The 27,331-nt window shown below is 40.6% G+C and overlaps 1 protein-coding gene across 1 annotated transcript in view; it reads left to right on the forward strand.

The window, feature by feature from the left end:
* The window catches only part of CDYL (chromodomain Y like), a gene marked incomplete at both ends in the record, with an annotated part of 169,499 nt that overhangs the window by 85,767 nt on the left and 56,401 nt on the right, over window positions 1-27,331 (forward strand). The window contains one exon of the mRNA XM_080710079.1: window positions 23,379-24,045. Within this exon, the coding sequence (XP_080566205.1) occupies window positions 23,379-24,045 (667 nt within the window). The remainder of the gene's footprint in view (window positions 1-23,378; window positions 24,046-27,331) is intronic.

Genomic DNA, 27,331 nt, shown 5'->3' on the forward strand with positions numbered 1-27,331 from the left:
GTTATGCTGGGCGAGTGGCACAGGTCTGTAATCCCAGTACTTGGGAGGCAAAGACAGGAGGCTCTCAGGTTCAGGGACCAGTCTCAGCAACTTAGTGAGACCCTGTTTCAAAATAATAAAATGAGGCTGGGAATGTAGCTCAGAGGCAGAATACCACTGGGACCTCTCCTCTCCTCTCCTCTCCTCTCCTCTCCTCTCCTCTCCTCTCCTCTCCTCTCCTCTCTTCTCCTCTCCTCTCCTCTCCTCTCCTCTCCTCTCCTCTTCCTCTCCTCTCCTCTCCTCTCTTCCCCTCCCCCTCCCTCTCTCCCTGAAAGAAAATAACTATAGAAAAGGAAAGTAAAAATAAATGCAAATATAATTGTAATCACAAAAAAAAGCTAATGTTAGTTAAAATTGGAATTTTAGATCAGGTAAAATATAATTTTCAGGCCAAAAGAAAATAAAGGCAATCATTATTTCATGGTTAACCCCACCCCCCACAGTTCTTGCCAGCTGATGCATACTTATGATCTCAGCTACTCAGAAGGCTGAAGCTGGAGGATTGCAGGTTTGAGGCCAGAGAATGATAACTTAATGAGATCCTGTTTCAAAAATAAAATAGGGCTAATGGTATTGTTTAGAGGTAGAACTCCCTAGAGCTCAATCCCCAGCAACACAAAAAAAATAACAAAACAACCCCACAGTTCTGTTGTGAAGATGAAATGATTTTAACTGTGTTTGCCTTTGGTAGAGTAGCTTCAAAATAACAAAGCAAAGCTGTCATAGTTTTAGGTATGTAAGTGATAGAAATTGTTGGGTGCCTTCTTCATTAATAACTAGGTTATTAATTAATAGTTATTAATTATAATGAGTTATTAATAGTAGGTTGATCAGAGAGAAATCACCAGAATTAGATGATTTTGAATAGCTGCAATTTTGTCTGAGCTAGCAGGCATAAAGAACTTTACCCTCAAATCAGGTAGGGTGGCACATGCCTTTAATCACAGAAGAACCACAGGTTTCACAGCCTCAGGAATTTAGTGAGACTCTCAGCAAACTAGTGAGACCCTACTCCCTCTTTCAAAACAAAATTGGAAGGGCTAGGGGTGTAGCTCAGAGGCAGAATTCCCATGGGTTCATTCCCTAGACACACACACACACACACACACACACACACACACACACACACACTTTTAATAGAAAAAATTTTTAAATACCAGAATTTTAAAATTCTTAATATGTCCACATGCTAAGCCACAAAGCAGTAAACAATACCGCTATGTTCTGTAATCACAATTTATTAAACTAGAAACTGAATTTCTTAACTATATGCATTTAAGGAATTTGAATTCAAAATAGTTTGTGGGGCATCTAAAAATTTTAATGGACTTAAGAGAACACCTAGAAATGAATGGTTGTTAAAATTTTTGGAATTAAATAAAAATCATAGAACAGCAGAAGAAATGTACAGAAACAGTAAAAGATGATTAAAAAAAAAACTTCCAAAGGCCCAGTTACCAATCTAAAAGTTCTTTTAAAAGACACAAAAAGTGACATTTTATCAAGGATAAAGGAGAAGATTAAAATAAGCAGCATTAGGAATGAAAAAAGATCACGTTACCAGTGTACCACAAGTATATTTAAAAATAAGACCACAAGTAATTGCCTGCCCTCAAATGAGAGAAGTTGTAATACCTAGAATACAAATGATTTCCTAGAAATCCTCAAACAGATTTACCCAGATTAACTCAGAAGTGGTGAGTATTACGGAAATGGAATTAGTTAATAGCAGGTACCCTCATCCCACATGGTGCCCAGACACCACACCCTGAGAGCTCAGTGATGAACTCCAGCAAAAATTCAGAGAAGGTATCTAAATTTTATGAGAAAGAAAGAGGGGATGGATTTGTCCTTGGGTTTGGTTTTTCTTATGTTTTCAAACTAATTTAAAAATATCAAATCTCTCACACATAGGATAGTATAAAGTTCCATGAACCCATTATGCAGTCACGTAGCCTTAACAATTAAAATATTTTGCTATTCATGTTTTATCTGTAACCCTACATAAATAGCTTATTTGTTAGTTTCCTTTGTGTTTGTTTGTAGGTTGTTTTAAAGCAAGTTTAAGATAAGTCATTTCTTCCAACAATACATCAGTAGTACACTGATAGGCACTCCTCAACTTAAAGTAGGTCTGTATCCTAATAACCCCTTCTAAGTTGAAGATAACATAAATTGAAAATTTGTAATGCCCCTAACCTAGTGCTCATCTCAGTTAGCTACACCTGGCATTGAAGAGGGTGGGTGGTTTTCTTTTCCATTTGCTTGGATGGCCGGGAGTGTGCGTCATGCCATTGCCCAACACTGGACTACATAATGCTAGGACCCCCCCGCCGCCAAGAGTCTGATTTGAAGTGCAGTTTTTATTGAATGCATATTTCTTCAGCACCATCTTAAAACTGAAAATTTTTAAGTTAAACCATCATATCTGGGGAACTATCTGTATTTCTAACATAAAGAATCATAAGAACTATGTTATTATATACAGTAATTTAATTGACTCAAAATACCTCTTTTACAGTTCTTTCATTTTAATTAGGAGCTGGATTGTAACTCTACATTTGGTTGACATGATTCTTAAGTATTTTTCAACTTTTCCTCTATGTGACTGTCCTTATCCTACTCATTTATTGATGGAATCAGGTAATTTGTATTGTAGAATTTCCAAAGTTTAGAGTGGCTTGTTTTTCTATCCTCATATAAATTAAAAATTTTCTGTAAATTGATAATTCTTGAATCTTGGGGATTCTTTTATTTGGGCCATTCTCTTTGACAAGAAGAGGCAGTGCTGTATCCTTCCTGATGCATCTTAACAGGAAGCATACATTATCTGGTTGTCTCAGTTTTAGATGATATTAAAGGTTCATCAGTAAATTCAGATGTGTTATATCTATGAACATAGTCATAAAATTTCCTAAATAAAATATTGCTTATACTTTATTTAGGAAACAGCAGTACATTTTTTTAAGAAAAAAGACTATGGCCTAATTAACACAAAATTTAGTGTAATTTATGTCATTATCATATAGTCATCTTAATAGATTGAAGGCTTTATTAAAATTTATTCGAAAGTATAGATTGACTTCCGGGAAGATGGAGACCGAGAAAAGCGGGGCTTAAGAGCCCCGCTAACAACCAATCTCCAGTACCACAAAATCAGCGCCTTTCATAGCCAGAAAACACCATCACCAGAGAAACAAAAAAATCACCAGGCTCCAGAGAGAAAGCAGACTGAGAACAGAGCTCAGAGCCACAGAGGAGATACACCGGCCTCATGCCCGAGGACGCGGCAGCAGCGCCATACTGCCGGCAGCAGCGGCAAATTCACTGGACGGCTACAGCAAGCCGAGGTGAGCCGCTGCGGAACAGCCAGGCGGGATTTTTCAGCGCAGAAAACATCTAAAGCTCCCAGTGGCTGAGCTCAGCACACACTGCAAGGACTCAGAGTGGAATTCAAAACAAAGAAGAAATAAGCCAGCCTCATGGCCGAGGGCGTAGCAGTGGCGCCATATTGCCACCTGCGGCAGCAGCAGCGAATTCAACGAGTCCAGTACAGCTACATCTGCGAACTCAAGAACAGTGAGTCAAATTGCGGGCTCCAGAGGAGAAATCCCAGTACTGTACTCCCTGGGACTTGACCCAGTGGGGGAGGGGCGGTGGCAGAAATATCACACCATAGGAGAACGTGCAACCTGCCACCCCCCATAGTTTAAAGCAGCCTCTATCGACTCTCTGGGTCAGAGACTCTGTGATACAACCCAGTAAAGGAGTAGTGGGGTCTGAGATACTACAGACTCAAGATCCAGAGCACCTTAAGTGAAGTCAGAGTGACCCAAGGGAAGAACCCAGAGAAGGCACAAACTTCCGAAATCATGGGAAAGAAGAATAACACTGGAGCAATGAATGCCCACAACCCCACAACATCAGAACCCGATAAAACAGAAAATCAGAGATTTCTAGAAGATCAAATCAGGAAAATAACTGTAGAAATAATAGAGGTGCTTTGAAAAGAACTCAGAGAGAGCCAAAAAGAGATAAAGGATGCAATTAATGAAGTAAAGGCCTCAATTCAAAGCACAAACAACCGATTAGACCACATGGAGAACAGAATCTCGCTCTTAGAAGATGATCATTCAAAAAATGAACGCATAGTTTCTAATCTAGAAAAAATATATCCAACAGCAGGAATCTGACATTGAAGAAATATGGGCCCATATTAAGAGAGCTAACCTAAGAATAATCAGAATAGAGGAGGGAAAAGAAAGTGAAACCAAAGGGATCAACAATCTCTTCAAGGAAGTAATAGCAGAAAATTTTCCAAACATAGAGCAAGAGGTTGATACACAGGTCCAGGAAACTTATAGAACTCCCTTTAGACAGGATCGGAGAAGAGGATCCCCACGCCACATAATTGTCAAAATGGCCAATGTGGAAGCCAAGCAGAGAATCTTAAAGGCAACAAAAACAAAGGGCCAAGTGACATTCAGAGGCAAACCAATTAGAATCACTCCAGACTTCCCAAACCAAGTCATGAAAGCCAGAAGGGCTTGGAGTAACATATTCCAAACTCTGAAAGAAAACAACTTCCAGCCAAAAATTTCCTACCCAGCAAAACTTTCTATCAAATTAGATGGAAAAATAAGAAGCTTCCATGACAAACAGAAACTGAAGGAATTTATGTCTTCAAAACCAGCACTAGAGAAAATACTCAAAGAGATTAACTACAAAGAAGAAATAGGTAACACACACCAGAACCAGAGAAACAAGATTTTCCATTCAACAGACAACTAAGATTGGTTATCTGTGGAGATTCATTATTTATGTTAGTCTTTTACCTATCTCTAAAGGGTATTGTTTGCCTTTATTGTCGTTAATTTTTAGGATTTCTAGTTGGAATATTAATATACCTTCAGATATAGCATTTGGAAATATTTTATCCCATTCTATTAGTAACTTTTAACTCTGTTTACATTGTCTTTGGATATACAATATTTTTTTTTTTTATTTTTTAGGGAGTTTGTATACTCTTCTGTTGCCTGTGCCATTGAAATCATAACCAAGAAATCACTGCCAATTTCAATGTTGTGAGGTTTAATGACCCAGATTTTCTCCTAAAAGTTTATAGTCTTAAGATTTATATTTAGGTCTTTTATCTATTTTGAGTTAATATTTGTATGTGGGATTAGGTAAGGGTCCAACTTTATTCTTTTCCATGTAATTATTATTTTTTCAACAATATTTAGTTAAAAGATTATTATTTCCACCACCAAATGTTCGTGGAAACCTTGTCAAAATAACTTGATAATATAGGGAAGAATTTAGCTCTAGGCTTGTATTTAACTCCAATGGTTTATATATCTGCCTTTAGAACAGTACTACACTGTTTCAATTATTGTAGCTTTATATGGTTTGAAATCAGAAAATATATATCTTCTAGCTTTGTTCTCTTTCAAGATCGTTTGGGGTAACTAGAATCCATATTCCATATTAGGATAGATTTTTTTCCTGAAAAATAAATATATAAATATATGATAGTTTCACCTAAAAAAAATAGAAAAAATATTCTCTGGTAAGAAATAAAGCAAAAATAAATATTGAAATGTTATCTTTAAGTCATCAAAAGCTTGGTATCAGACAAATGAAACTGTTATGTGAGATTATCATTTTTAATTTTGGATAAATTGCTATAATACTAGATGTCAACCACTAAGCCAAGCATGGGAAGGAGGGATGGGGAGGAAATGGGGTGGGATCGGGTGGGGGCTGACTGGGCGATGTGTGCATGTATGTCTACAAAAGTTTGTATCCCACTATGATGTATGAATACAGTGCACCAATAAAAAAATAAAAATAAAAATAAATAAAAATAAATAAAAAAATTTATCATCCTTAATTATAAACTTAGCAAATTATATATAAAACCTAGTCTATCTGATAAGTAGTATCTACTTGATATTAATATTCAAAACATATTAATAATGTAATTCTATAAGTATTCTGTTTAAAGTAAGGAACAACAATGGGTATTAGCCCTGTAAAGTGGGAAACAAATGCAGATACGATTGTCAATAAGGGTTGGGAACAAAAAAAGCAGATAATCAACTGTTTCTATATCAGCACTAATTTAAATATGTAAGAAAGATTTGGAATAGCAATAAAACTATACAAATCTATAAATCAAATAAAATATACAAAGTCTTTATGAAAACAATTAGTATTATTGAAGGAAATTAAAGAGAACCAAGTAAATAGAGAAGTATTCTATGTTCATGGATGGGAAGACTTGTTAATCTTCTCTTCCCCCTCCCCATAAAATTTATGAATTCAGCCGGGCGTGGTGGCGCATGCTTGTAATCCCTGCACTTGGGAGGCGGAGACAGGAGGATCCTGCAGGTTCGAAGCCAGCCTTGCTGGCTTAAGAGACCATGTGTGTCTGGGACTGTAACCCGGAGGTAGAAGGGCTTCCAGGAACCCCAGCACACCCCCCCCAAAAAAAAAATTTAATGAATTCAGAATAATTTTCAGATTATTTCAGAATAGCATACCCAAGTGAGGGCTTCACTTGTTTTTGCTTCCTTCACCTTTGGTCACTGTTGTGTGAAACAAGATGATCTTATAACTTGTTAATGTTTCTTTTTTGGCTTATTGTCATGTATTCCTTTAATACATTAAACATGTTTTTTTATTAAAAAAAAAAAAAAGCCCGTGGGGCGTGGTGGCGCACGCTTATAATCCCAGCATTCAGGGTTATAGTTTGCGGACAGTGAGGCCCTCTGCTACTTAGTGAGACCCTATTTCAAAAAATAAAGATTAAAAAAAAGGAAACCCCTTTTGAGCAAGGTGCACTGATACACACCTGTAATCCCAGTACTTGAGAGGCTGAGACAGGAAGGAGGATCACAATTTAGCAAAACCCTGTTTCAAAATAAAATATATAAGGGGCTGGGTGTGTAGTAATTTAGAAATAGAATGCCCCTGAGTTCCACCCCTAGTACTCCTCTCAATCATTTAGATGTATTTTTATCATCAGTTTTTTTTTTTTTCCTGCTAAATAAAATTCTGGACAAACTCAGAGAAAGTTTCCACCAACTGTTTTTACTTGAGTTTCAATTATGCTTTTCCTGAAATTTTTTTTTCAGAATTAATTTCTTCCCCATGAGCAGCTTTATATCTTCATCAAAAGCAAGAGAGTTGATGTGCTGTAAGGTCTCAGTACGTTTTAGAGGAATGGAGGATTGACTGGGTGTTGCTGAATCTCTTTGGTTCAGAGGTCTCCAACCAGAACTTGGCATATCTCCAAGCTAGCTTTTCAGATTTATCATCAACAGAAGAAACTACCATTTCCAAGAGTCCTTAGCTTATGGTTTTACATAAAAATTCTATTTGACAATGTTTCCTCTGCACGAGTCTCCCCTTGATGGACTTTGGAGGAAGTATTAAGATTTGCTTTCTCACAAAAACTGCTCTGCATCCCTGGTCTGGCCCACATCCATTGCCATTGTTATAACTGAAGAAACGAATGTTCTCATTAGTTTTCTGCACTGACCTCTTTCGTTTCCATTGTGACAGTCTTGCTGTTTAGCAGCTTGCCTTGTGATGTTTAGAAACTAGCTTCCATAACATCCTCCAAGTTCTCTTTGCAAAAGTTGAGATTTTTAGTTTCTGGCCAAAGCAATTGTATTCTGGTTCCTAAATGCGGTATTTGTCTGTCATTGGTCTGAATGTGTGTGTACAAATGTGCCCTTGTATAGTTTGAACGGTGTTTTGTGGGCTGTAGAACAGCCTGTTGCTTTACATCTGAGAGTGTGTTTTATTCCTCTGGTGAATAGATTTCATTCTTGTTAGCAGGCAGTTTAGGAGTTTTTCAATCAAACTGCATTATTGAAATCTGCCATAAATTACTTTTACCAAGAACCTACCATTTGCCTAGTATATTCTGTACTTAATTTAGTTTTGGCATGTCTTGACATTTTGGTTTTGAGTTTCTTTGTGAAGCAGGAGGTTTAAAAGTGAATACTTGAGCCGGGCGTGGTGGCACACGCTTGTAATCCCCGTGCTTGGGAGGTGGAGACAGGAGGATCGTGCAGGTTCGAAGCCAGCCTTGCTGGCTTAAGAGACCCTGTTTCCAAATAAAATATTTAAAAAATGGGTCTGGGAGTGTAGCCCGGAGGTAGAAGGGTTCCATCCCCAGTACCACCAAAAATAAATAAATAAATAAATGTTTAAACAACAGTTTTAAAATTTAAGATATGTGGGGACTTGCATAATGCACTATTTCAAATTTTGCTGTTGTTACGAATAAAGAAGCAGATACAAAATTCCCACCCTGAGAAATCCTACTTTATTTATTCATAGTTACTCAACAGTTTTATCTTTGTCACTATCCATTTAATAAAGTCAGACTCTACAGCATAGATAGTGGCATCGTTGAGATTCAGAACAAGAATTTATGATTTCTTCAAGCTTTCTATTTAGCATTTTTGGTTTGTGTTACCAGTGAGAAATAACAAATGCTTTATTCTGTTTTGAGGTGTCTGAAGAGTAATGCAGTTGTTATGAAGGAAGTTTAATAGTTGTATTCAGTCATAGCAGCTGTGTGGGAGAGGCTCTGACTCACCCTCTTTATATAATGCATGCATATAGATTTGATTTGATTTGTGATTTATACAAGAAACAAGTGGTTTTATTTATACCAGGTACTGTTCTACACTTATTCAGAACAAAACACCAGAAATGTGACTCATTGGTAAAATTTCTCAATGGCTTATTCTTAAAAAAATTTAACCCATTTTTATTTGGGTTATCTCTAAATGAAAAAATAAGTAGATGAAATAATAATATATGCCTCTTTGCAAGAAAGCTCAGTTTAATCTTTTATGTGTAGAATTCTCAATCTCATATGGAGGAGAGGATAACAATCTGTACAGCCTCTGTATACCTTACTTATGCGTATTCTGAGAGGCATTTATTATTTGTTTGTTTATTTGTGATACTGGGGATGGAATTCAGGGGCCTTCTACTTTCAGGCTACACCCCCAGACCTATTTTATATTTTATTTGGAAACAGGATCTCACTAGGTTGCTGAGAGCCTCACTAAGTAGCTGAGGCTGGCTTCGAACTTGTGCGATCCTCCTGTCTCAGCCTCCCAAGTACTGTGACTACAAGCTTGTGCCACCACGCCCTGCTTATCTTAACTTTTATTTAAAAGTTAGTTTACCATTTAACTCTTAATTTTCAAGATGCTTCAAGATGTAGTAATGTGGAATTCTATTATTATTGAAGAAATTAAAAAGTAAAATATAGTGTACTTATGGCTGGTGTATTGTGGATGGCACTCTTAAAAGCCTGGCTTGAAATGATGTAGGAGGAACAGTGTGTAGGGAATACAGTGGCATATAGCCATGTGGATTTCACCTGTTGCCTCTGTGTGCTCCCCCTTCACCTTCTGTGCCTGTGTGCACATGTGTTTGTCTTTTGAACACTCATTGAGTTATTTATATGAGCGCATTTTTAGCTTAATTCTGTAATGATAGGGTAAAATAGTTTTAAAACCTTTTTGATGCTTGTTAGGTTACCCTCTGTAAAAATTCTACAAATACTCTCAGCAGTTGTGGAAGTAGTTTATTCACATCATTTTAAATAGAAAACTCATATCTCATGTGGGTAAGGCTAAATATTCTCATGTTTCTGTTTTGGTAGTGGATTTTCTTTTATGAATTAACTTACACAGAATTTGTCTTACTCTCAGTTTCTAGTATTGGTCTTGATTTGAAAGCTTTTTTTTTTTAATACTGATTTTCATAGCTTGTCAGTCTTATTTCATGGTGGGTTTTTTTATGTATATTACACATGTTTTAAATGTCTCAGTTCAGCATGCCCATTGGGTTGGCAACGCCTTCTCCAACATTTGTGCGGTAGGGACCAGCATGCTGAGCTCTGAGCAGGAATTTTAAGGAACCACGGTCTTTACAAGAACTGTAGCAGTTTTAGATATTATTGGCCAGAAGCATCATTTTTGAGCCATGATTGATTCCATACTAAGAGCTGCATGGGCAATTTTCTGCTAAGTTTGTTATGTGGGGTATGTTTGACATACACTAAATGCGTAAATCTTAAGTGCATTTTTTGACGGGTGTTTGCACCTGTGTAATAACTACCATCTGATAGAGATTTGAAACATTTTCACTCCTCATCTTGCTCTCCTGTTCCCCTTGTCTCTCCTTCTCACCCTTCACCACTAAAATTATTGTTCAATTTCCTTTCCACACTCAGGCTTTGCCTCTTTTAAGACTTCTCACAAATGCAGTTACAGAGCGTGTACCCTTTTGTGTGTGGTTCCATTTGCTGAGCACAGTGACTTCTAGATTCATTCATGTTATTTTGCAAGTCAGTGGCAGTCTTTTTTTTTTTATTGTGAGCATCATTACATTCTCTTAGTCATCTTCCATTACTCTAGCAAATGCCTGGGATAAATCAACTTATAAGGAGTAAAGATCCTTTGGCTCATGTCACAGCAGAAGCATGCAGCAGAGGAAGCTGCACACCATCTGACCGCCAGAAGTAGAGAGAGAGGAAGGAGATGGACCTCAGTATCTGTCCCTTCAAAGCAACACTCAGTGACCTACCTTCCTCCCACCAGCCCCCACTTCTTCAACTTCCTACAATGTCCTGGCAGTGCCGTGAGTGGGTGACCAAACTTTGAAAGCCTGGGCCTTTGGAAAACATTATACAGAAAAAAGCACATTATATTAACACACCTTAACTTGTTTACACACTTGCACACGTGTTGATGCATACCTAGACTGACCCAGTTTCTTACTCTTGGGAATAAAGCAGTTATGAACATACTTGAACAGATTCTTTTGTAGATAGAGGCCTTTATTCTTTAGGGTAAAATACCCAGAAGTAGGCTTTTTGGGTATGTGTATGTTTAAGGAGCTGCCAGCCAGTTTCCTGGAGCAGTTGTGCCGTTGTTTTACTCTAAAATCAACATGTGAGAGCTCCACTTGTCCTCTGTCTTCAGCAGCATTTCCTGTTCTCTTATTAATGTTAACCATTAGAGTAAGTCTTCAGTTTGGGTGTGAGACATGAAGAACTTTGTTCTATGAAGATGTTTTTGCCTTTTCTAGGCTCTAAAGGTCACTATGAATATTTTAGAGCTGATTTGTCAAATTCTATGGAAAAGCCTTTGGGAATTTATGATTGGTAAGATGTTGCATCTGACAACTAAATAATACTGAGTTTACCAGTTTACAAACATGGTTATGACTCTCAATCTAGGCATTCTTTAATTTCAGCCATGTTTTATCATTTTCAGTGTAAATGTCTTAGTTGTTTTTTGAGTTTTTTGTTAGATTCATTTCTAATTCTTTGCTCTGGTATTATGTTATAAATGGACATTTTACATTTTATTTTCTAATTGTTACTGATGCTATATAAACATCTATTTGATTTTTACAGATTTTGACGTGGTAGCCTGTGATGACTAAATTTACTTAATTTTTTCTAGTAAATAGTAGACTCCTTTGTTATTTTCTGAGAAGGTCAAGAATGACTATAGATGCTGGGCTTGGTGGCGCACGATTGTAACCCCTGTGCTTGGGAGGCAGAGACAGGAGGATCCCACAGGTTCAAAGCCAGCCTCACTGACTTAAGAGACCCTGTTTCCAAATAAAAATATAAAAATAGGTCTGGGAGTGGAGCCCAGAGGTAGAAGGGTTTCCAGGAACCCCAGTACCACCAAAAAATTAAAAAAAAAAGAATGACTATTGATTTCCCCTCAATTTTCCTCTCACTTTTTTTTTGGGGGGGGGGTTGATACTAAGAACTCAAGCCAGGGGTGTTCTAACTCTGAGCTCTACCCGCATCTTTTAATTTTTAGTTAGAAACAGGTTTTACTAAGTTGCTGAGAACCTTGCCAAGTTGCTGAATTTGACCTTGAACCTGTGATCCTCCTGTCTCAGTCTCCCAAATACTGGGATTACGGGCATAGACCACCATTTTCAGCTTCCTCGGCATTTTTTTAATTATAGAAAGTTTGAAATATTCAGTTAAATTTGTAGAATTTTTAGTGAACATTCACGTACTCAATACATATATTCCCACTCTACTCTTCATTCTGTTCTCCATCAGTTCTCTCTTAATCATTTTAAAGTGTCTGGGAATGTTGCCACATTCATACCTAAAATTTTAATTCAGCATGATAGCCTTAGCTAGCATTTATTTATTTTAGTTTTTTATGTAAAATTTCTTAACAATACCTTGCTCAGATCTTAAATATTGTTAATAGTTGCTGAGCTTGACAAATGCATATATGTATCCTTGTAGAAAGCTTACAATCACCCCAGAAAATTTACTCAGGCCCCCCCACTCAATTTCCTACAAATTGGTTTTAATTTGTAGTACAGTGGTGTTTTTGCTTACTCTAGATTTTTTTCATTTAAATATAGTACATACCAAGTTTATACAGACACCTGTTTTTTGAAACCTGAACTGTTTCTAGTTTGAGACAATTGTAAACAGAACTCCAATAAGTATTTTTGTCAGCGTCTTTATAAATAAGTGCTCTTATTCCTTCTGGGAAATTAGAATTGGAATGCTGGGTCATAGGTAGTATTTTATTTTATAAAAAATATTTCATTAGAATATTTTATAAAAGAATATTAGTCAGACCTTTTGCCAAAGAGGCTGAAATCTTACTGAGATGTATGAATGTCCCAGCTGCTTAACATTGAATAAACTTCTGTAAATGATGTAATAAGTTTTTTGGCCTACTTTTTATGGATATTAGTGTTTCAGCACCATTTATTAAGAAGATGTGAACAAATGGGTTGCTTGGGGAACTTTTATAACCAAGAATTAGTCAACCATGTGGCCATTTGTGTGTTTGTGGGTGTGGTGGTTACGGGGGTTAAACCAGGGGCATTCTTCCTCTAAACTAGACCCTTTGCCCTTTTCATTTTTTATTTTGAAACAGGGTCTCACTAAGTTACTGCGCAGTGGCTTCAAACCTGTGATCTTTCTGTCCCAGCCTCCCAAGTACTGAGATTGTAGGCATGTGCCACCACACTGGGCTTACTTATTTTTAATGACTGCTACAGAGCTATGGCTCTCTGTATCCCTAGACCTCAATATCAAATGAGACTTGTTAGAAACACAAATTATCGGCCATATCCAGACCTCAGAAACTCTGGGGTTGAAACGTGGCATTTCATGGTTCAACAATGAGATGCATGATGATCTTTGATGTACCACCTTATGTAAAATGCAAAAAACTTTTAATAATAAATGCAATTACTTTATCTTATTTTCATAATACTGTGGAATGCTGCTCTATCCCCATCTTATACTGTCTTACAAAATTAAAGAAAGGAAAAATGAATAATAATTTTTTCACATATCTATTGTTTCTGGTTCTCTTTTTCCCTTCCTATGGATCGGAGGTTCTAGTTGGTAATTATATTGCTTCATTGCAAATCATTTATTTTAGCATTTCTTGTAATAGTAGATATTGCTGTGGGATGGTTTTCCACAAGTCTCTAGCATTTCAGTACATTTCATATCAGAGCACCAGCTGCTTTTCTTCTGGACTATCTTTCTGGGGATGTTTGTAAAGAAGACAAAAGTAGTTTCTTCTGCCAGAGACCGGGGCAGCATGCTTACTGTTCATTGTAAAAGATTTGGCTTTCTAAGCTCTAGGCTCCTCTTCTGTAATATAGCCTGTCAGGAATTACCTGGCCCTCTTTGTCTCATCCCGTGGGACTCATGGCTTACCCTGCTGGAGTAAGAAAATGCTGGTAATCTGGCCACCACAGTTGCTCCTGCTTCACTTTCCGCTGTGGCTTCAAAATCTCTTGCCTTCTGCCCACATCTGTGTAACAATGGCAGGCTCATTTGCTGCTTGCGTATGTAGGGTGAAATTACAGAAACATCTTAGTTCATAGCAGTTTGATTTGAGAGGTGACAAGGACATGGTTTTCTCAAATTGGAGGATAAGGGCTTCATGGATTGGTTAATGAAATCCATAGGATTCATAGCTGACATGGTGGTCAAATTGTCAACGTAGCAATGCAATCCTCCAATTTATTGCATACTGATCAGGAGATACTGGGAAGAGGATGCAACCTCTCAGGAAATGAGGTTAAAACCACAGATGCCCAAGTAATTCTCTAGTGGTGGCCTAAATGATGGGCAGATCTTTCAAACAGCACGGGAGGAGAAATCACTGCCACAAGGAGCAGAGCAGGCAGATGGTTAGGACTGTGGCCGGCTCTCTTGGGAGGTGAGGGGTGGGCCTGATTAAGGCCGAGGGTGACAATGGGACGGCCTTACGCTCAGCACCACCAGCCTGCCAAGCACAGGTCCCTAGAGAGACAACAGTGAAAGGCTCAGTGTTTTTTGGTGGATCCTAGCTGCTGTCAGCAAGGTGACCCCGACATAAATGAATGCCCTTGGGGAAACAGTGGGGAGGCATTGACAAGTATTTGGTCTGATGCTGCCCCAGATCAGTTTCTAGTGCAGATGAAGGTGACCCCTGGGAGTGAGAAGCCCAGACACACACATCAAGATAAGTTTTTGCAGTCCACTCCACTTCTCAGAAAATTCTCCCCTGCCCCTTCCCTTAAAACAGGCTGAAAATCAAGAGACGACACCATGATGGTGGGCCAGCAAATGCCCATAATTAAGATCTTTACCTTTAAAAGTTGCTGCTGAGCACTTCAGGCATGAATCAGCCAAAATATGCAAGCTCCGTAGCCCTACTGGAAAACCATGGCTGAGACTGCTGAGGCAAGCAGTCCCCCATGCTGAACAGATGGTGTCTGTGGTGACCTTGCCACCTGAGAAGAGACTGCATTCCAGGGAGCCTGAAAAAAATCAGGCTGAGTAGCCACCATACCACTTGAGCAGAAGGTAGCTGTGACTGTGCTGGGCAGCACCACACCCTAGCTCTGTGCCCTGACCCTCTTCCCACCTCTATTGCATATGGAAAGGTGCTCAGGGGTCAGTTGAGGTCTCTCTGTCCTCTAAGAGGGTGGCAGCCCATGCACATCTATCCAGGGAACCAAGAGAACTTTGGCTTTGGGAGAAACTTTGGCTACAGCCACCCAAGTCTCTAGCATTCCCAGTCTTGAGGGAGTAGGTGGTATCTGAATTCCACTGATAGGGGTAGGCCCAACTTTGTCCAATGGGCATGGCAGATAGTGTGGGTAGGGCCTGCTGGGTGCATTTGGTGTACCATTGTGACTGTGTGTCTGATATTTTATAGGGATCAGCACATTACATGTATGTAAGGAGTCTCGGGATGTACGTGAGCTCTCCCATCATTTGCTAATAGTTTGTGGTCAAGATATAGAGGCGTGCCCCTACCTTTGGATACCCAAGGCTTTCAGTCACGATGTCCTGTTGTTTGGCTCTTGCTCTGGTTTGGAAATGAAACACCCCCCCCCCCCAAAGACTCACAGGGCTTGGTCCCTAATGCAGCAGCAGTCTGAGGTGGGACTTAGGAGAAGTGATTGGTTCATGGGGACTCTTGATTTAGCAGTGGATTAACGCATTGATGGTTTAATCATTCGATGGCATTTGATTTACCATCAAAAGTGTCTAGTTGGAGGAGGTCACCCTGGAAGGGTATTTCTTATCCCTAGCCTTTGCCTCTGTTTCCTGTCTGCCATGAGCTAAGCCTCTGCTGTGCCCTTCTGCCATGATGTTCTGCCTCTTTCAGACCCACAGCAATGTTGATGATGGACAAGGGACTGAAACCTCTGAAACTGTGAGCCAGAATAAACCTTTCCTCTTTCAGGTTTCTTGTGAAAAGCTAACACAGCACATCAGAAGCCCCGGTCTCAAAAGCCCTGAGTATCATCACCAGCAAAGGAGGCTGCTACACCTCAGCAAAATGAAGAGGCACAGTGCTTTTATGCAGCAACTGCTCTCTTTGGCCTGTACATGAAAAATCTTGTTAGAGTATACTGGCCTCAGGCAGTTGGCTCTCTTTTTGTCTGTTATGTGGAAAACTATAGCCCTGCTGAATTGTCCTCAATTGCTCATGCGCATTCCCCTGGTAAGGGGCCTGTTCTGTGAGGAGATAACTGGGACTAAGCTGCTCATCAATTCAGTGTATTCCTCTGACTTACACTGAGATGGTTCACAGAGTTCACAGGGAGTGGGGCTCCAGCTTCTGCACCTGTCACACAGAACACCTGCTAACCCCTCTGGCTGTCAGCCCCGCCCCCTCTCGTTGACATCACCCATCCCATGACATTGTGGAGGAGGAAAAGCTGCTCTCAGCTCATGGTGGCCAGGAAGTGTGTGTTGGGGGGAGATATAGTCCCCAAGGCTATGCCCCTAGTGAGCCACCCCCAGCCATGTCCCACCCCCAAGCCTGGATGCATCGCCTAATACATGAGTTTCTCTGAGGGACATTTTATATTATCCAAGCCATAACAGCATGAATGAGGCCACCCGGCTGGTCAGGCAACAACAGGACATGCTGGACTGACTGCTCTCACATAAACCTTCAAAAATAAGGACACTCAATAATTTGAACGGAAGTGTAGACCTCAACATCTCTACCCAACTGGAAAACTATGTTGGAGCCACTCTTGGCCTGTGTCCTTGTGACATAGGGCCCACTGGGGAATCCCAGTGATTATTAACAGCACCAACATGTACCTTTGGGGGGAGTTATATTTCTTGTGTGAAAGCCAGGTATTAATTTATTACCCTCATCAAAAATGGTGACTTGCACTTTATGGGTAAGCATAAAGACCCTCAAGTTCAAGGAGAAAGTATCAGAAGATCATATATCCTTCATAGGATTGTTGAGATCTTTCCAAAATGAGACCACCCCAGTGTGTTCAGGGCAACTTCCTTGAGGGATGATTGGCTGCATATCCTCCTGCAGTCGGTCACCCTACTTAGAGAGCTGTAGACATATTGGTAGAAAATTTGTTTTGGACTCTCCCTGAAGAGATCAATGGAAATTCCTTGGCTCTAAGGGATCCTTGGGTCAGCCTTGACTCACTGCCCAGTGTTTTATGGATGATAGAAAACATGCCCAGTTTCCTCTGGGCCAACGTAGAGTCCATCCAATTGCTAATGCATCCTGTTATACCTGTATTGATAGCCTGGCCAAGAGAAAATGTCAGTTCAGACATTTAAAGAGAAAACCACCTGGCCTTCTAAGGTAGACCCTGATGTTTGATGGGATTTGTTTAGCTGGCAGGGCCCAGGGCTCTGGCAGGCAGGATAAAGGGCCAGTGATGCAGTTGTCTCCATCCTGATGTTTAGAGTCCTGTTCTGATGGCTTTAATTAAATGTTGTGAGACAGATCAAGTGGATTTGATTCTGCCTGCTAGTCTAGTCAATTGATCAGAGTAGCTGATGGAATGGGTATTCAGAGGGAAATTTGCCAGAAGCCACAGCAGTGTGAAGACTGCTGTTACTGTTGGGAGACAGTTCTCCAGGGATCTCTTGCATCTCTGACTTTGTAGAACAAACAATGGCTACATTTGTTCTGAGCTGTAATTTTCAATAGCATTGATGTAGCCAAGAATCTAGAAGACAAAGAATAGTGCCTTCCTTCAGACCATAGGGCAGGTTTGTTTACAGCTTTGTGATGAGATGGAACAGGCATGCCAACTGCCAATGTAGAGATGTTGGTAGCCAGAGCTCTGGGTTCTTCTTCTCTGGTAAAACCAGAAGTGTGAACAGTTGTTACCTGGCCCTTTTTAAATCGCCCTGTAGGACTGGGGCTCGAGTATTAGTACAAGTAAATGCTGATATGCTAACTACTGATACTATAATGAAGTTCTCTGATGAGGAGTCTCTTCTGCCAGCATCTATGAAAATTTCAAAAACTAATTTGGTAGACAGTAAAATCTCAGATCTTTCATCGCTCTTCAGGTAGTTCTGTTTCAAAACTGCCTCTAGTTCTTGTTCATCTGAAAAATGTCTTATTTCTGCCTTTGTAGCAACACTTTTTTGAGATTAATTTCTATACCAATTTGTCCATTTAAATTGTACAGTCCAGTGGACTGTTATAGTTTTACATCTATCGCCAAAGTGAATTTAGAACATTTACATCACTTCAAAAAGAAGCCCCATATCCATTAGTAAATCTCCCTCTGTTCACCATCAGAAGTGGAGTTTGGCCTTTACTTTAGAAGCATTCGTTTTCCAGATACAGAGTCACACATTGGCAGTTCTTTCCTTCAGGGCTTTGTAGCTGTACCCTTCTTCTGGCCTGTGGACCTTATGTGATGTCTTTTTTTTTTTTTTTTTCCCCCTTTGGTGGTACTTGGGATGGAACCCTTCTACCTCCAGACTATACTCCTAGACCTTATATATATATATAATTTGGAAACAGGGTCTCTTAAAGCCAGCACGGCTGGCTTCGAATCTGCGCGATCCTCCTGTCTCTGCCTCCCAAACCACAGGGATTACAAGCGTGTACCACCATACCCGACTATGTGATGTCTTTCTTTGCCATCAACTGGTATGTTTCCCAAGCTTTGATTTTTGTTAGTTTCTAAAATTTACCTGTGATTGTCATTGATTTTGTTATGCTGAATGCTTACTATCCTTCTGAGAGTCTGGAATTTTTGTACAGACTAGACAGAGGATGTTCATGTGACCACCCCCAATAAAAACTCTGTCACTGGGTTTCCAGTGAGTTTTCTTAGAGACATCTCAACATGTGTGGTCAGAGCTTGTTGCTGAAGGAGTGGCACATACCCTGTGTAACTCCACTGGGGAGGGCATGCCTAGCCTGTGCCTTGTCTCCCCCAGATGTCACCTGTGTACCTTTTCTCTTTGGTAATTTTTATAGTATCCTTCCATGATGATAAATCAGCCCATGAGTGGGGCTGGATGCCAGGCCCTCTGAGTATCCTTAGTGAACCATTGGACCTGAGAATGGCTGTGGACACGGACACAACCAACAGCCATAGTGTTTTTATTGGCTTGAGGTCATTAAAAACATGTGCCTTGTATTTGAAGGTGTCCCTTCTGGGGTGCATCCTATGTTTGATTTTCTTCCCAAATTTCTAGCCATTCTGTCAACTTTCAAGTCCCATACATTGTCTGGGGGGGGGGGTTGATGATACTGTGAATTGAACTCAAGGTGTTCTACCTCTGAGCTACACCTCTAGGCCTATTTTATTTCTATTTGAAACAAAATCTAAGTTGCTAAAGGTCTCACCAATTTGCTAATGCTGGCCTTGAATCTATGACCCTTTTGTCTAAACCTTGCAAGTACTGGGTATAAGACTGTATACTCTGTTTTGCCAGTCCTGTGCTGCAAATGAAGGAGTACTCTTTCACATAAGCAGAAGATTCTGTTGTTCCTGTTTTAAAGATCCAGTCCCCTCTGGTATCTGCCTCTGGAGTTTCCATTCTCTTTTGATAGTTTTATTTAAATTATCCCCCCATTTCTGGCAGTGGAACCATCTGTCCATTTTTGCAATATACATATTTCTCAACTTATGGTGGTGTTACTTCCCAATAAGTCCATTGTACATTGAAAACATCAGAAATGTACTGCACACCAGCTGTACTGAGTGCCACGGCTCAGCCTCACAGCACGCTATAGAGCATGGGTTGTTTCCCCTCGGGATCCTGGGCTGACTGGGAGCTGCAGCTGCTGCTGCCCAGCATACCCAGAGACTCACACCACACACCGCGAGGCTGGGAAAAGATCAGAATTGGAACTACAGTTTCTGCTAGGTCTGTATCACTAAATATGCATTTCACACCATGATAAAGCTGAAAATAATGTCAGAGGCCATCTATGTGTAAAAACTATTCTTAAAAGGCAACTTTTTTTATTTTGTTCTTAATAGTTAAGACAGCTTTAAAGCGGCAAAAGCATGTCTTCCTCATCTAGGAAATGTTACATTTTAAAGGTCACCAGAAGTCTTTGCTATATGCAGAGATAAATGAAGATGTTCTTTTTCTCCATAGTGACACTTTGATGTTCCAAATTATCCAACCATTGGTGTGAGCTCCAAACCTGAGGAAAGTTTTCCCCATGGTTTTTTATTTCAAATTTGTTGCATTGTTCTGGAAGGAGTGAGACAGCAGAGACAACACTGTTGTGGCCACCTTTTCCCACCTGGTGGTTTTACACCTTGGGTCTTTTTCTTAGAAGCCACTATATTTGCATGCCTTGCCTTGGTTTGTAGTTTAACTTGGAACAGTAGCAAAATTCCTATTGCTTCCTTCTCATCCTGGACTCTAACCTTTTGGGCTTCCTTGGGATGTCTGTTACTGTGTTCACAAGCCTTGCCTCTGTCCTTGTCTCTCTTCTGCAACCCTCAGCACATTTCAACACATTGGCGGGCCTAGGAATATCCAGGCCTGCCCCAAGGCAGGTGCAGCAGGAGGGTTAGATGTTTGAACACTCTGATAGATTAATTTCATTGCTCTGCAAACCATCAGGGAGTTTTGTAATGTTAAGAGAAGTCAGGTTTTACTTATTTCACATTTTAATTTTTTAGATTGCATTGGGCTAGCTTTCTATGTAGACACAGCCATTATGTATTATGTTTTAGGTTTTTCATTTACATTTTTTTAACTCCATGTGTGATTATGGATAACATTGCAAACACTGGATGATTTGAGTGAAATTTAAATGCCTTCATTGTGTCTTGGCTTTAAAAAATCTTGGTAGAACTTGTCTTCAGTTCTGCACATCCTTCTGCAAAGAGTTATTTTGTATAAAAATCTTTGCATTAAAATTATGTAAGTAGAGTAATACCAGCACAGACTTTGAGAAAGAGAATTCATTGATAGAGTTAAAGAAACAGTTGTAAGGTGTGGAGAGACTGGGGAATATCAGAGGAAAGGGGTGTGAATCTTGAAGAAAGATTTATTTATGTGATGGTGATAAAGGTTCCTCCCTGACCACCACAGATGTGCTTAGGAAATGGTTTTAGGTTTAATCCAAGTGATACCAGTTTGTAGGAGATTAACTTTGGCCACTCAAATGAGAAGAATCACTTTCACTCTTTGAAGGGGAGAAGGCATTTGTTCTTAAGTGGGGCAGGGAGACACCTCGTGACCCAGTTGAGTCTAAGGTTGGTATTTGGTACCTTAAGTCTTACCTCTGACTGCTTCCTTGCTGCAGTGCAGAGTTGAGTGTGTGGGAGACCATATAGCCCACAAGCCTGAAACATTTACTTCCTGGCTCTTTCCATAAAGTACCAACCCCTGGTCTATTACTCCCTTCTTTCAACATCTCTAAAAACCTCAGCCACTGAACACACACAAGATTCTACAGGTGTGTACACATGCATACAAATGCATCTCTGAGGCCTCCAAGGCTAGTGCGTTGGACTACCTTCCGAGGGAGGCAGTATCGGTGGGGTTCCTGGGGACTGTTGGCCCTGGAAGAGAAAATCCCAGGATACAAGATAAAGGAGAGAAGGAGAGAAACCCTCCCTGTGCCCAAAGAGCCCTGGTTGGGTGCGCGTGCTTCTAGGACGGAAACTGATTTCAGGAAAAAAAGCAATATCATAGCTTTCCTACTAATAATAATCTCATTGTCTCTTTGTATTTAAAACTTTTAAACTACTGTTGCTATGAAATTGATTTGTGTGAAATTTTCCAGAAATATTTCTTAAGTTGAAATTTGTGCACATTCTATGCATAACTATTCATAAATGGGGGCAACTTTAAAAGCTGTCTTTGTTCTTTTATGGACTGTGGACCTACTCATGCTGATCTGACATTAATTTTTGACTCAGAAGGTCTGTTAGGTGTGAAATCTGCCCCCTGATGAAACAAGGCTTTCCTGTTGTTAATCCTTTTTACACAGAAGTAATAATGTTCATTAGATTTGGGGTTTTCTTTTTTTTTTTTTTTTTAATACTTAGGGGCTTTAAGTCTCTGTATCTTAAATAGATATATTGGAGAGTTTGTCTTGCTGCTAAGTGAGGAAATGGTGAGGTTTGGATATTTTTCTGATTCTCCAAAGTTATCTAGAGTTGAATTCATAAGCATCCTGCATTATTTGGGAATATTACAGAACTAATTACATTGCTGTATCATCTAATCCAACGTGTAAGTTTACCTGAAACATTCCTGATGTTCTTGATCACTGATGGACTTAGACCTTTGTGTCAGTAATTAAGGAGCTGCTCTCTGGCTGTGGCCCTCTGCCTCTGAGACCTGGAGATACTGGGGGAGCAGGTTGATGGGTTGCATTAGCTGCAGAGGTAACAAGAGATTCTAAATATATCTGCAGTAATATCAAATAATATTTTCTGCATGTGAGTTGCACTTCTCCCTTTTATACTTTGAATGTTAAGGCAGTAGAATATGTCAGGGTAGTAATATGCTTACAGGGCAAGCATATATGAATTTATACATTTGATCCAAAAATATCGATCATCAAGTTTAAAGATTAACTCCATCTTCCTTTAAAGATGTTGCCATGAAATTAAAACCAGGACTTGAAGGAAAATGACCTGTCAGATCATTTTGGTTTTAATGAAGTGCTTTGGAATATAAGAAGATGCTGTTAATACCAACTATGCTTTCTCAGTGCACCACTTCCAGGCCACAGAGAGCCTCACTGCCTCACCATAGCTTCATGGCCCACCATTGCTTGTTGCCAGATCAGGGCTGTAGATGGCTAGTGCTGCTCTAGTCATGATTGTGGAAAGCAGCTCAGGAGATCAGGGTTCAAAATTAAAAAGAGCCTTTTTCATCACAAAGAAATGTTAACTGATGCATATCCATATATTCTCTTTTTTGCTGATAACTAAAAATTTATTCCAAACCAATATTTAAAGGAAAAATTTAGTTTTGAAACAAAGTAATCATTATATTTCCTTTCATAAATCATTATAATTTTACTTTTTTGTTAACATAAAATTGTTATAACAATAAAAAACATAAAATTGCAGTACTATGTAATATTTCAGTACATATATCCTAGCCATATATTCTGAGAATAAAATTTGAGCATTATATTTGTTTTCATTTCAAGGAAATTGCTCAAATCCCTATTACTTTTTTGGTACTGGGCGTTGAGCCCAGAGACATTCTACGCCCAGTCCTATTTTATTTTGAAACAGGGTCTCCCTAAATTGCTGTGGCTGGCCTCAAACTGCAGTTCTCCTTTCTTTACCCCTCAGGTACTGGGGTTACAGGCATGTGCCACCATGCCTGGCTTCTATTACCATTTTTCCCCTAAATAATTGTGGTTGGGGAAGAACAGATCATTTTTATGGTCTGTGGTACTTTTATTATTTTTGATGCTTCCTTATTAAATTTATGCCTTTCTCAAATAAGTTTTTTATTTTAATTTTTTAAAAATTCTCTCCTAATGTAGGTTGAAAGGATTGTTGACAAGAGGAAAAATAAAAAAGGGAAGACTGAATACCTGGTTCGGTGGAAAGGCTATGACAGTGAGGATGACACATGGGAGCCTGAGCAGCATCTCGTGAACTGCGAGGAGTACATCCATGACTTCAACCGACGCCACACCGAGAAGCAGAAGGAGAGCGCGGTGACCCGGACCAACAGGACCTCTCCCAACAATGCCAGGAAACAGATTTCCAGGTCCACCAACAGCAGCTTCTCCAAGACATCACCTAAAGCACTGGTCATCAGTAAAGACCACGAGCCCAAAAACAGCCAGTTGTTTGCCGCCAGCCAGAAGTTCAGGAAAAACACAGCCCCATCTCTCTCAAACCGAAAGAACATGGACCTCGCCAAGTCAGGCATCAAGATACTTGTGCCTAAGAGCCCCATTAAGAGCAGGACCGCGGTGGATGGCTTTCAGAGCGAGAGCCCTGAGAAACTGGATCCCCCTGAACAGAGTATGGAGGACACGGTTGCACCAGAAGTGGCAGCAGAGAAGCCTGTGGGAGCTTTGCTGGGCCCCGGTGCTGAGCGAGCCAGGATGGGGAGCAGGCCCCGAATACACCCACTAGTGCCTCAGGTGTCTGGCCCCGTGACTGCAGCCATGGCCACGGGCTTAGCGGTTAATGGTAAAGGTGAGTGTCCAGGTGGGCTGCCAGGGGCTGTTGCTCAGTGCACCGGACAGTGACCCTCAAGGGTATGTGTCCTTCTCTAGAGATCCACCGACCCACCGTGGCTCACGTAAGTCTGGAGGATTTGCACAGGTGTCCGCTGGAGGCTCTGGGAAGTCTTGCCAACTTCTTTCTTTCCTTGGAGCCTTTGCCATTTATCTCTTAAGTCAGCACTAGCTATCTCTACCATCCACAACTGTGCCACCATATTGACTTGCTCTGAACAATGACCCCCTCTAAACAGGTCGTACTTCTGGAACCACCTACCTTTCTACACCTCATAGACACTGGGTCTCATGTTAAAAATCCACCAGCAGTTTCTGGGCATGGCCAGTATCCCTCCAGAAGCTACTATGCTGCTTATTTTGCACACCCATTTGAATAACCGTAAACACCTTTCAATGAGGGCATTGTTTTCCTAATGGAACTTTAAGAGTTTGGTCTGTTTCTCTACTCAGACCCCATGGTCCCTTGTTTCTGAGCAGGTGGCCGTTCTTCTACACAGTGACATTGTTTGTTACTCACCCCCATCTGGCTCCTGGATCTGCCGCTTCCCTGACTGTACCATCAGCTGCCCATTTCCTAAGGCAGCACACCTGGGAAGCCTACCCTCACTGGCCACTCATTTTTATAGAACTCTGTTACACACTTCTTTCCTCCAAGCCACATTGGCCCTGCCTCATTTGGGGCCTTGGTGATGTCTTGCCTGCCAAAACTGTCTCAGTTTCTTTTTCTTCTTCTTTTTTCTTTTTTGGAATACTAAGATTCTCACCCTCGTGCTAAGTAGGTGCTCTGCCACTGAGCTGGCCCCTCAGCCACCTACCATACTTTCCAGTAGCTCTCTCTGTTTCATGCCTTTTAACAGTGCTGGGTGATACCCATTCCTAGGTCTGCTGATCCCCACCTGTCAGCACCAGGACCATGCGCCCCCCCACCCCCACTCACCTTGAGCCCTTCTTTGTCTCTCTCAGGCCCCTCCTCTTGGGCCCTTTTCTCTCCTTGCCCTCCTTGATTATATGACTGTAGCATATAATCTCTCTACCAGTAAAATATAAACCAAAATAAAGAGGTATTGGTATGTTGGGGAGCTACTTTCTTTTACAGGGAAGTGTTCACCTTGGACTTTATCCCGACTGCCTTGTTTTGGTGCATTTAGCACGTTTTTGTGTTGGCCTAGGCCCTTGCTTAACAGAGAAGTGGGGTATAAGCCACAGTGTGGAGTTTCCCTTTGGACAGGAAATTGCCATCTTGCTGGCGTATTTCGGATATACGTTTGACCCGAGTGCGGCTGCTCCTCTGCTCCAGTTTGCCCCTTACCCCGATCCATGAGCTTGATTACAGATGTGACTTACGTGTCGACCTACTCACATATATAGTTCTCTCTTACTTATACAGAAGAATCATGCAAGGTCAGAGGTGGAGGGCAGTTAAGTCACCTAATAGCAGGCTCTGTTTTCCAGATAGGGAAGTTAATTTTAGAGAGAATATAGTGTTTGTGGAGAGCTGAAGCCAGAGAGAGACCATGTGTCTATCTTCCTCCTCCAGTGTGCATCCCATCCTGGCGTGCTACCTCCACTAGACGGAAATGGTGGCGTCTTTAAGTATCCAGGGCCAGGCATTGTGCAAGAGTCTGGTGCCCCATACAGGGACTGGGGCAAAGATTGGCAACCTGCAACCACTGGATCAGACCCTGTCTACCACCAGGCTCACAGCTTGCAAACTAAGGATAGTTTTTGCATTTTATAATGACTGAAAAAAAAAATCAAGAGGAATATTGACGCACAAAAAGGATAGATTAAAATTCCTGTGGCCATAGGTAAAGTTTGATTGGAGGATAACTGCATTCGTTCAGGTCTATGCTGTCCCTGAGTCTTCTACAGGGTGAAAGCTGAGTCATCGCAAGGGGAGTTCTGTGGCTTCAAGTCTGCTGGTCTTGGCTCTTGGGAATATAACATAAAAGATGTACATTTTTATAGGAGAAGGACCTAAGTTTTTTAACAGCTTTGACCCAGCAAGGGCAAAAAGTCCAGCTCTGATTGGTCACTGCCTCCAGCACTGTCTGTTTCCTCTACCCTTGAGTGTGTTAGTTCTTTCAGAATGAACTAACTGCCCTTGACTTTCCACATTCTGGTTTTGTTTTTATAAAACATCCCTAAGGGTGGCTCTGGTTAAGACCAAAATGGATACATGCGCATGGAATATTAAATGTTCTCATTCTGTTCCATGGAGTTGGGTAGATTGGCATGGGAATAGCACTATAATTCCAAGATGCCCATGAGACGTTCTCCAAAAGTCACTGTCATCTTTGTGCCCCTCTTGCTCACTTCTGCCCAGTGTTTGACCAGACAACCCTACGTTCTATGTACTGCTTACAGCATAATGTCTACTTAGAGGAAAAATAGATGCCACTTTGGAGTGTTTTTAGACAGTGGCTAGTAACATCCTTACAGCCTAAATTGGAATCAGACTTACACATGAATTTAAAAAAAAAATGGGGCCTCTTATGGGTCATCCCTTTGGGGTGTCCTTCCTGAAGAAGCCAGGTTGCAAAAACCAGGTAGTACCTGGGGCGGGCAGCAGGGCCACCTGCAGAGTTACAGGTGGCTGGGGGTCTTGCCTCTCCAGTGCCTTCACCCCTTCCCACATCAGAGAGTGGCTATTGAGGTTCCCTCCAATGGAATGTAGGCCCCAGATGGGATGACTGTGCCTGCCACATAATGAGTTCTCTGCGAATCCCTGCGGGCTGAGTGGTTCCAGGAAGGTGAGTACTTATTGAAGACAGGACTGTGATGAGTCCTTTGTGGCACCCCTTACGGCTGGCTCAGTGGGAGAAGGATGGAGAGGGAGAGATGCTGTTGAGATAACAGGGAGTGTGGCCACAAACAGGTATTCCAGAAAGCCATGCATTTGTCTTTCCTGCACAGAGAGGAGAGAGACTGTATGTAGCTCTTTTAGATTGCTGGTCCACACTTATAAATTTTTAAAGCAGTTGTTTGTTTTTAACTTTCCAGATTAATTTTAGAGCTGCATTGGAAAACTGATTTGTTTTTCTAAAACTAATTGAAGCAAATACGGTGGAGTCATTGGGAAGTGAACCATCTCCTATTCAAAACATTAATCATGTATATTCGGGGGATATATTTGCCACTGAAAACAACAGATATTTGAATATCTATGAACCAAAAGAGTGAATGTTTCTGGGGTGTTTTATCCCCCACACAATTTCTTTTATAGAATAAACCATATGTGT

The sequence above is a fragment of the Muscardinus avellanarius genome (genome assembly GCF_963383645.1).
Source record: "Muscardinus avellanarius genome assembly, chromosome: 14".
Lineage (NCBI taxonomy): Eukaryota > Metazoa > Chordata > Mammalia > Rodentia > Gliridae > Muscardinus > Muscardinus avellanarius.